At 32.8% G+C, this 12,089-nt stretch overlaps 1 protein-coding gene across 3 annotated transcripts in view; it reads right to left on the reverse strand.

The window, feature by feature from the left end:
* Positions 1-12,089, reverse strand: part of ROCK1 (Rho associated coiled-coil containing protein kinase 1) — a 162,924-nt gene that overhangs the window by 30,448 nt on the left and 120,387 nt on the right. For all 3 annotated transcript variants that reach the window (XM_079108289.1, XM_079108288.1, XM_079108290.1), the window contains 3 exons: positions 7,555-7,661; positions 5,865-6,015; positions 2,084-2,244 (listed from right to left, as the gene is read on the reverse strand). In XM_079108289.1, coding sequence (XP_078964415.1) covers positions 2,084-2,244; positions 5,865-6,015; positions 7,555-7,661 — 419 coding nt within the window. The remainder of the gene's footprint in view (positions 1-2,083; positions 2,245-5,864; positions 6,016-7,554; positions 7,662-12,089) is intronic.

Raw genomic sequence — 12,089 nt, forward strand, 5'->3', positions numbered from 1 at the left:
CTAAGAATGAGAAAAATAATTAACATCTTAAGTTTCTTTATAATTTATCAGGCATTATTTGAAAGACTACTAATCAAATCTTAAGAATATAATAATATAATTCTTTATTTTAATAAAGAATATTAGCATTCTGGGGCTGGGGCTGTAGCTCAGTAGCAGAGCACTTGCTTAGCACTGGGTTGAGGCACTGGTTCAATCCTTAGTACCACATAAAAAATAAACATAAAATAAAGGCATGCTGTCCATCTACAACAACAACAACAACAAAAAAAAAAATTAAAAAAGAATATCAGTATTCTAAGAAGTCTCCATTGTTCTTTGTGTTTATTATTGGGTATTTACTATTAAGTCAAATCAATTCTCAAATTTTAGATTTTGTAGAACGAAATATCTAGTTTCTTTCTACTCTAACCAGTATCAACATTGTGGAATACAAAGTGATCATAAAAGTCACTTTTGGGGGGATCAGTCCAAAAGGGTATTTAAAATTTACTGTTTATTCATAAATGCTTATGTTCTCTAGTCTACAACCTTTCAAAGCTTATAAAACAAATTCAATTTAACAAAACAAATTCAACATTTGATTCAATTTAACAAATATTTATAAATATTTATTACCAATATTTAGAAAATATTTCTAAAATACTAGATGCTAGGACCAATGAATTAAAAATTCTTACAGTGGTTTACAGTGATTTCATGATCCACTCTGTCATATGATAGACTACTTCTCTAGTCCTATCACTGGCCATTCTCTATAATGTGATCATATTTATTCAGATCCTCAAATGCAATAAACTCTTCATCTCATAGTTCTTACACATGCTATACTTTCTTTCTTCTCCTCCTTTGGAGGGTCATAGACTAGAGCACATCCAAAGTAATTACTAAAAATTTATTCATTCTTCAGCTCTTAAGCATCAGCCCCCTAGCAAGTCCTTCCTTAATTCTCAGATGTGATTAGTTATATCCTATAGAATACTGTACTTTCTTTTTATCATCTATCATGTTTGTAATTACTCTTTTAATATCCACATTTCCCTCTCTGTGATAAATTCTCAAAATGTCATACCAACCTTATTTACCTCAGTAACCCCAACTCCTAGCACAGAGCTGGCAAATAATAGGTAGTCAAAAATTGTTTTTAAAGTGACTATTATCTTTCAAATTTTCAACATACATTTCTCCAGTGTATCAGCTCTGAAAGGTATCTCTAATCTCTCTCCATTTTAGTCAGTTCTGTACACCAATACCAGATTAATTTTCCTAAAAGAATGTTGTCACCTAGAGCTCCCAACTAAGTTTTAAAGAGTATCAATACTTTGGCCCCAAAATTTCTCCCACAATGACTCAATGTGTCTTTTCTTCTCTGGGCAGATCAAGTTCCCTTTTGCTGTTTACTCACACATCTTAATACTTACCAAGTACTCAATCATTTTTGGTAGGGGGAGTGGGTCCTGGGAATTGAACCCAGGGGTACTCTTCCTAGCCCTCTTTATTTTTTAAGACAGAATGTTGCTAAGTTGCTCAGGCTGGCCTCAAGCTTGCTATCCTCCTGCCTTATCTGCCATGTAGCTGGGATTACAGGATGCACCCTCACACCCAGCTCACTCTTTTACCTGTAACTTGTAATATTCCCTCTACCAAGTCACATCTTGGGAAGGCTTTTCTATTTTCAGTCTTACAAATAATTCCCAAAATATGTATGTCCTTTTGTCTTTTTAGCAAAAGCTTTATAAATGTGTAAGCCAAGTTTTTTTTTTTTTTTTTTTAAGTCAAGTTAAGTTTGTTTTTTAGTAGAGAGTCATTTTCTTCAGGGGAGGAACGATATCATTTCAATACAGTTGCACTGTCATAATGCAAAATGGAAAAGATTTTATGGGATGAATGCTCAATAATAATTTGAAAGGAAATTTCCAGGTGCTAAGATGACCATGTATTATAGGGAACACAAAAAACATGTAGTAGGTTATTTCACATTCAAGTCTCCACTGTGTTTAAATTACTGATAATGGCTCTTCACTCATAACTTACAACTGTTTCTATTCTAAAACAAAAACAAAATCAGTGCTATTTTTCTTACTTCATCCTCCATCCTTTCTTTATTTTCAGTCAAATGTTCCAGCTTCTGCTGTGATTGTTTCAGATCAACATCTAGCATAGAACATTGTTTCTCAATTTGAACAACTCTATTTTCAGCCTTCTCTCGAGCTTCTCTCTCTTCCTTCAGCTTTTTTTCCATCTCTGTAAAAGAAAAAAGTTAAAAACATACACTTGAAAGAGTACCTTAATATTTTTCACTTTACATGGTCTGTAAAGTGATTTTAATGTCTCTACTATCTGTATTCTGGGACCCAGAGCTATTCAAATGTTCTAACGTTATTTGAATTGTTTGTGTGGTAAGGATCTCCAAAGGAAAAGTTTTATGTAAGAGATTATTTAGTAATCATTTTCAGAGTATAAGGTAAAGACAGCAGAAAAACAAAAGAGAAAAATGGAAGTAGACTAGGTAAAAGCAGAAATATATAGTTATGGTTATTAATCTATACCTTGCATTGTTCTGAAAAAGTTTCAAGAGGTTTAAGGCTATGATAGGAAGGCTAATTCAGAAGAACAAGATTCCATGGTATTCCAACACCTATTTAATTATTACCCGGATATATTAGTCTACACTGAGGTGCCTTTTTTTGAGATATGGTAATTAAGGTTTTAGGAAGTTGGTTTTCAATTGTTTACTATTTAACCATTGAAATCCTGCACCAACAGGATTCAAACATAGTTAAGTCTGTCTTCTCATTCTCAGAGACTGCCCTCTAGGTGACAAAATAGAAATTGTTAGAATGAAGCTTCTTATAAAAACATGCACTGGAGAAAAGATAGCCTCTTCAACAAATGGTGCTGGGAAAATTGGAAATCCATTGCAGTACAATGATATTTAACCCCTATCTGTCACCCTGCATAAAACTCAACTCTACGTGGATCAAAGACCTAGGAATAGACCAGAAACCCTGCAGGTACTAGGAGAAAATGTAGGCCCAACACTCCAACTTATCAGCTCAGGAACTGACTTCCTTGACAAGACTCCTAAAGTATAAGAAGTAAAGTCAATAATCAATAAATGGGATGCCATCAAACTAAAAGCTTCTTCATAGCAAAGGAAGCAATCAAAGGCATGAAGAGAGAGTCTACAGAAAGGGAGAATATCTTTGCCAACTATACTTCAGATAAGGCAAAAAAATTAACACCAAAAAATCAAATAAACAATCAAAAAATGGGCAAAGGAAATTGAACTGGTATTTTTCAAGAGAAGAAATATGAATGGTCAACAATATATAAAAATGTTCAACATTTCTAGCAATCAGAGAAATGCAAATTAAAACTACACTGAGATTTCATCTCACTCCAGTCAGAATGGCAACAATCAAGAACACAAGGAATAATAAATGTTGGTGAGGATGTGGGGAAAAGGGTACACTCAGACACTGCTGGTGGGACTGCAAATTGATACAACTATTCTGGAAAAGCTGTATGGAGATTCCTTAAAAAATCAGGAATGAAACCACCATTTGGTTATCCCATTCCTTGGTATATATATCCGAAGGAGTTAAAATCAAAATACTACAGTGATACAGCCACATTAATGTTTACACAACAGCACAATTCACTATAGCTGGGCTATAGCTATGGAACCAAGCTAGGTGCCTTTCAGAAGATGAATGGATAAAGAAAATGATATATGTGTTTATATTACTCAGCCATAAAAAAGAATGATTTTTATGGCATTTGCCGGTAAATGGATGGAACTGGAGACTACCACGCCAAGTGAAATAAGCCATTTTGAAAAAGCCAAAGGTCAAATGTTTGCAATAAAATAGAAGCTAACCCACAATAAGTAGGAGGGTGGGGGAGGGGGAGAAAGTATAGAAATGTGGTAGATCAGACAAAAAGGAATGGAGGGAGGGGAGAGAACAGAAAAAGCAAAGACAGTGGAGTGAATCTGACATAACTTTCTTATGTACATAATGAACACATAATGAACCACAGTGATCCCCCATCGTGTACATACACGAGAATGGGGTCCTAATTAGAATAAGATATATTCCATGCTTGTTTAATTATATCAAAATGATTTTTACTATCTCATATAAGTAAAAAGAATTTTAAAAATAGGTATATTCAAATTAGGAAAAAAAAAACCTGCCCTCTGATTTCACATATGACACCAATTTCTTTGCCTTAAACTGTGTGCTTATAGGTGAGATCCTCTCCTATACACAGCTGTTGTGTTTCAATCTAGGAGCCAGAAAAGGGAGACAGGAAGCCAGAAATTCTGTCTGTAGTGTGTGTGTGTGTGTGTGTGTGTGTGTGTGTGTGTGTGTGTATGTAATAGAATGTATGTGTAATAAAAAGATGGTGTTCTTCACCGAAGAAAAAGACCAGATGGCCATTAACCAAATTAGTGAGACTAAAATGTAAGAGCAGGTCTGGTGAATAAGATTACTGGTTTTCTTTTGAACAAATGAAATTAAACGTGCCAGATGACACATTCAGTAGTAGGTTAAGAGTGAGCAGAAGGTGAAGAAAGACTCCGTTTTTTTTTTTTTTTAAGTTTGGTTATTTAGGGCTGGGGTGGCATGTGTGAGGCACTGGGTTCAAAGCTCAGCACCACATATAAATAAATAAAGGTCCATCAAGAACTAAAATACACACACACACACACACACACATACACACACGCATTTTAAAAGGTGGTTATTTTAAGGGGATGGAATGAAACAGTGTAAATTAGGACAACAGGTTGTTGCAAGGATCTGTCTATTAATTTTTAAGAAGCTCAATGGTAGAGTGCCTTACAAGCTAGCATGCAAGAAGCCCATAATTTAATCCCTAGCACCACCAACCCCCCAAAAAAGACAGGTGAAATATGTATACGTTTATAACAAGAAAGTAACCAGTGGAGAAGCAAAGGTTGAGGAAAAAGAAGAGAAAAAGGGTAAGAAGTGGATAAGAAGTGACCAGATTGGCATATAGTTAGAAACCTCTTAAAGAGATAATGAAGATAGATAAAGAAACAGGATAGACTGGTAAGTAGGAGAACTAGATTTAGAGGTGCTCAGACCTAGGCTTTCAGTGACAAACTAAAAGAATTCGAATGATAAAGAAATGGAATAGGAAGTTTAAGAAGAGAAATAAAAGACTGGGAGATTCTTCTGATGAGGATCACTTCTGATGAGTGATATATTAAAAAACTGACTAATGTTAGAGATAATGCACTAGACTAATATTCATCTGAAGTACTAGTTGATTTAAAAAAAGTGGTTGGTGAATGAGGGTTATGTTTGTAGGCATAATACAGTGGAAATGTAAAGGAATGTGAAAATTGAAGGTATTAAGAAAGAAAGCAGATGAGTGAATAATGAGGTCCAAAATGGATCAGGAAGAAAATCAAGGAAAGGGCTAAAAAACTGGGAGAAAAGAGAGACTCCACTAACTTTTATAGGGAGCAGACAGTAAAAGAATAAGGGAAATAGAAAGTTAATTGTAATTTTTTTAAAGGTAACAAAAAAAAAAGGGAATCATCTTCCAAGATTATTTATAATTATACTTTCCATTATAATATATGTATATATTTATATATATATATATAAAATATATGTGTTCATATATATACATATATATATATATATTTTTTTTTTTTTTTTTTCAGTGCTGGGGATTGAACCCAGGGCCTTGTGCTTGCAAGGCAAGCACTCCACCAACTGAGCTATCTCCATGGCCCTAAAATAAAATTCTGATCAAAAGCAAATTTCTATAGGCATTATTTAAAATTAATCTTGTAGAAACTATTACAGTTCAACACTTACCGCACATTGCAACAGATTTTGCCTCTTCAATAGACTGATGTTTGTCAGTTAAACGAGCTTTGGTTACTTTGTGTTCATTTACCTCTTGTTCTAACCTTTGTTGTAATGATTTCAGCTTGTAGTTTAAATCTATCTCTAAATTATTCTTTTCCTGTAAAATTGGAATGTGAAATCACATAAAAACCATTCAACAGGTACATGTTTAAATCTTATATTATTTAATATCCCCAAAGAGATAAATGCATTACTTTTTAAATCACAGCAAACACATATCTAAAAGCAAAATATCACTTTTTATTTACCCCCCTCCTTTCCTGTTTGAATCATTCATTAAACATGGCTAATGCTGAACAAGTTGTGCTGGTGGTTACATTCAGGATGATTCACTGCTAGGATCACAAATGAATAATCTTCCAGTTTGTTTTTTACTATCATTTTGTAAAAAAAAAAAAAAAATTAAATTATCTTTATCTATATTGACATATATAACCACATTTACTTTCCTTTAACATTTACTTTTCTTTTTAATTTTACTTTTCTTGTCTTAATTTCTTAATTTTACTTTCCTGTTTGAATCATTCATTAAACATGGCTAATGCTGAACAAGTTGTGCTGGTGGTTACATTCAGGATGATTCACTGCTAGGATCACAAATGAATAATCTTCCAGTTTGTTTTTTACTATCATTTTGTAAAAAAAAAAATATTAAATTATCTTTATCTATATTGACATATATAACCACATTTACTTTTCTTTTTAATTTTACTTTACTTGTCTTCTTTAAAAGAGACATCTAATGCCAAGTTACTGAGATAGCGAAGTAGCAAAAATGTATTCCATTTCTTTTTGCATACTTCTATTATTGCTTCTTTTATCCTATTTCCACATTTACATGAGCTTGGTCATCAAAAAATATTCTAATTGTTACAAAATATGTCAAAAGGCCAAGATAAGGGACTGGAGTTGCAGCTTGGTGGTAGAGCTCTTGCCTAGTATGTGTGAGGCACTGGGTTTGATCCTTAGCACCACATAAAAATAAATAAGGTATTGTGTCCATCTAAAACTTAAAAAAAAAAAAAAAAAAGCCTAGATAGTTAGTGGCTTTTCTGATAATTTATCTGAGGTTCTACTCAAACTACAACATTTCAGGGAGGAAATGAAAAAGACAGATCTATAAATTATCAATTTAATCCTTTCCTCAACAAAGTATGTGACAGAGGATAACCAATAAAATTTTTGATTGTTAAATGCAAAGACTAATTGTTTCATGTTCTATTTTGCTAACTTTTATGAATAAAATGGATTAAATGTGCATGGTCTACTATATACTAATTGTTTATTTTTCTTCTTCATAAGATGCTATAGTATGAATGAACACCTTCTTCTTATCTGAATAAAAGTAAACTAGGAAAAATTATTTTTGAAAAGTTATTTCAAAACCAAAGCAATTTTTTAAATGTTTTAATGATCTTTTAATTATTAAATATCTAACTCTCTCAAGTATACAAACAAAAATAATAGAATAAGACCCTGAATAAGATACACATCAATACACACTAATGAACCAAACATAAAAACTTCTGAAAATATACCTAAACATTACAAATGAACATTATTTTATAAAAATACATTATAATATTTGATAACTTTTAAATACTATCTTATAAATGATACATGTTATATCATTTACCTTTTCTGAATGATTAAGCATGTCTTGAGCCTCTTTTCTTTCTCCCTCCACTCTTTCAAGATTATGTTTGAGATGCTTCACTTCCTCTTGTAAAGATGTAATTCGAGCTATCAAGTGAGAAAAAAAGTTTAAATCCGTTACCAATGAAAGAAGTCTTTTTGTTCAGAATGATTATTAAGATTTTTTTAAAAAGTAGTCAGGGGTGGTGGTATACACATATAATCCCAGGAAATGGGGAGGCTAAGGTAGGAGGATAGCATGTTTGAAGCCAGCCAAAGTAACTTAGCAAGACTCTGTCTCAATATAAAAAGTGAAAAGAGCTGGGGATGTAGCTCAGTGGTTTGAAAAAAAAAGGATGAAAATATCAATATACCTGGATATCACTTAATGTATATTCTTTATTGTACAAATGGTCAAAGAGATGGCCTGAGCATGGGCTAGAAATCAGACCCAAGTTCTTACTGCATGCTCATTTCTAGCACATTAAAGCTGATACCCTTAATTAAGGCAAGAAATCATTAAATGCTATGAATATGCTAGACTCCATGCAGTGTTTAACGAACTCAGATGTGCGAGTTTTGGGGGGTTTTTTTGGAACTGGGGATTGAACCCAGGGTGCTTGGCCACTGATCCACATCCCTAGTCCCCTTTTCTATTTTATTTAGAGACAGGGTCTTGCTAAGTTGCTGGCTTTGAACTCACGATCCTCCTGCCTTAGCATTCCAAGTCACTGGGATTACAGGCATGTGCCACCATGCCCAGCCAAACTATTAGTTTTTACATACTTTAGGCTCATACCATGTAACACTAGCAAGCAATTCATATATTCATCAACTGTCTCCTCATTAAAATATGCTTTAACCTTATAGGTTTTTAACACATAAGTATTTAACAAACATAAAGCTAATACATGAAGAATCTAACTTAAATGAATAATATTATCCAGCTCAAAAGTACTATTTTCATATTTGTGATTCAAAGAAGTCTATAATTTTACATGAAAACTGATGAAATACCTTGAAGGACCAGGAAAAATGCAAAGTACAGTTTAATTATGTACTTGCATAAGTCTCGAATGTTCTCTACCACCTCCCTTGTTTTTAGTATTTCTAAAGAAATTCTTTGGTGTGTGTGTTTGGGGGTGGGGCAGTGTACCGGGTATTGAACTCAGGAGCACTGGACCACTGAGCCACATCCCCGGCCCTATTTTGTATTTTATTTAGAGACAGGGTCTCACTGACTTGCTTAGCACCTCACTTTTGCTGAGGTTGGCTTTGAACTCTTGATCCTCCTGCCTTAGCCTCCCAAGCTGCTGTGATTATAGGCAGGCGCCATCAGGCTCTGCTCTAAAAAAGTTTTTTAAAAAACAAATGAACATTATATCTTTGGATTGAAAATACTTGTTTGCTAGATCAGTTCTAGAATCTAGAGAACAATGAAATAATTTTATTTACAGAAACACACACATGAAAATATTATGTTTGTATTGGAGTATATTAATATAAAAGAAACAAACACCAACCAGTTTCTTTCAAAAGTACAAAGTAGGGCTAGGTTTGTGGCTCAGTGGTAGAGCACTTGCCTAGCATGTGTGAGGCACTGGGTTTGATTCTCAGCACCACATATAAATAAATAAATAAATAAATAAATAAATAAATAAATAAATAAATAAATAAATAAATGTCTATCAATAACTGAAAAAATTTTTAAAAAGTACAAAGCATGTGAAAGTTTGTATGGCAAGAGCAACTTTGTCTAAATGTTTAAATGTTGAAATCCTATGGAAAAAAGGCTTCCTCCTGTATCTGTAATAATAGGCTTTAAGTACCTGTACAAAGATAGTAAATTCATATTAAACTTTGAATATTTCATGTAGAAGAAACTTATTATAAACCAATTCCTAAGAAGACAAGGAAAGGGGTTGGGGTTATAGCCCAGTAGAGTGTTTACCTAGCCTGTGTGAAGCACTGGGTTCAATTCTCAGCATTGAATATAAATAAAAAAAGTAAACATCCATCAACAATTAAAAAAAAAAAAAAAATATATATAAATAAATAAAAGACGAGGTAATAAAAATGGGCTGAATTCATTTTCAATTCCAAACAACCATATAAAAGACATATTAAATAAAATAGTTTATTTTTCTCATTTACTCCATGTAAATGGACATACTAGGAATAAACAACAACTTGTCTGTGTAGTATATGAAAGCAAAGATGCTTAAAAAACAGAAAACATCAAGAATGTAATAAGCTCTAAAATGTCATGGTGGATTAAAACAATAAACCTAAAAGGCAATAAGGGATAATGTTTTCATAACCTGTCATCTTCTAACAGGTCACATTAAACCCAGCACTTACTAAAAAAAGAAAAAAACCCAAATGAATTAGACTATATTAAATATGAGAAATGAAGAACTCCTATTTGTCCAAAGACACCATTAAAAAGTGAGAAAGCAAACTACAGAATGGGAAAAGACAATTGTGATACATATATTTGAAGGACTGAGAATTAGTATGAAAAACTCACACAAATCAGTAAGAAAATGACAACTTGATAAGAAAGTGGACAAAATAACAAAACACTGCTAAATAAATGAAACCATATCCATGTTCATGGATTGGAAGACAGTTTGTTAAGATGGAATACTACCCAAAGCAATCTACAAATTCAATCTTCAAAATTCCAACAGTCTACTACAGAAGTAGAATAGTCAACCCTTGAATTCACAGGGAACTGCAAACAACAGTTAAAATAACATTGAAGAACAATAACCCTGGAGGGTTAATTTTTAACAAGGACATCAAGAGCATTTAAAAAGGAAAGGATAGTCTCTTCAACAAATGGTGCTAAGAAACTGGACAATTTCAAATGCTCAACATCATGAGTCATTATGGAAATGAAAGTCAAAACTACAATGAGACACTACTTCTTATCCACAGGGTGGCTATAACTGAAAAAAAGGAAAATATCAAGAGTTGGCCATTGCATTATCTGGCTGCAGAGAATTCAGAATCCTGACACATTGTTAATGGGAAGGTAAAATGGGGCAGACATCGCAGAGAACAGTCTAGAAGTTCCTTAAAGGTTGAACATAATAATTACCGTATCACCCAGCAACTCTACTTCTAAATATATTCTCAAAATAGTTAAAAATAAGATACCCCAACAAATACTTGCACAAATGTTCATGGCAATGCTATTCATAATAGCAGAAAGGTTTTAAAAAAATTAATTGGAGGGCTATGTAAAATGTCGTTTAATAGATTCAACAGAATACTTCTCAGTCATTAACGGAGTACTGATGAATTCTAGAATGAACTTTAAAATCTTTACACTATAAGAAAGAAGTCAACATAAAAGGACACCTATTTTATGATGCTATTTATAAGAAATATACAGAACAAGTAAAATTCAGAAACAGGAGCTTGGGGGTTGCCAGGGGCTAAATGGAAGGGAAAACAGGGAGAGACAGCTTAATGGGTACAGGATTTTCTTTGGGGGTAGTAAAAATGTTTTGGAACTAGACAGAGGAGTATTGATATTCTAATATTGAGATATGCTATTTCTATTCTAAGACTTCAATAAGAGAAAGAAAGAATAAGTATTTAATCTGATTTTCTTTTATAAGGTGACCTTCAAAGGATACCTAATGAGAAGTTTCTCATAAATCAAGAAGGATAAAAATAGAAGATCACAATTTTGCAAATGCTTAAAGAAACAAAATTTAGTTAATAATCATCAGTGTCTGCCGACATCAGAAAGGGTCTTTATGTACCTCTTAGTGTCTCAACCCAATTAGTTAAGTATCCCTGCCAAACACAGCAGGTATCTAAATGTAACTCCCAATTAAAGTACTACAGGGGCTAGAGCAACATATTAAATGACACCAGCGGTAAAATCAGCAAAAGCTAGAATGGGAGATAAGGCCAAAACCCTGATTTGTTCAACCACAAATAACAGTGACAACAAAATACAATGAACAAAAAGGGAAAACTTGAGGAACATATTAATAAAATACAATGTACAGATTTTGAATGGATCCTAATTCAAGCAAAATAAGTGCAGTAACAAGAACAAATTATAAGAATATTGGAGGAATTTGAGCACTGAGTAGATATTTTATATTAAACAAAAGTCAACTTCTTTTTCAGCTTTCATAATGATCTTATGGTTATAATTTTTAAAAATAATTCATATTTTTAAGAGATGCTGAAATTAAACAATACTGATGCTTGAGATTTGCTTCAAGAAGAATTCAATATGAGAGGACTGGGGAGGGGAGGCAGAGGAATAAAATGAAACAAGACCTGCTACCAGATGATTGAAGTGGATGATGAATACACAGGGGGTCATTTGGTATTCTATTTTGGTATGTATCAGAAATTTTCCAAAATAAAAAGTTAAAGAAAAACTAACCAAATGATACTGTTTTTAGAAAAAAGTCTTTAAAAAATGGTTTATCTTTAAAACGTGTCTTCTACATTTCAACTGGAAGAATTATTAACAAACTTACCATATGAAAAGTTTATCAT

The sequence above is a fragment of the Sciurus vulgaris genome (assembly GCF_902686455.1).
Source record: "Sciurus vulgaris genome assembly, chromosome: 13".
Lineage (NCBI taxonomy): Eukaryota > Metazoa > Chordata > Mammalia > Rodentia > Sciuridae > Sciurus > Sciurus vulgaris.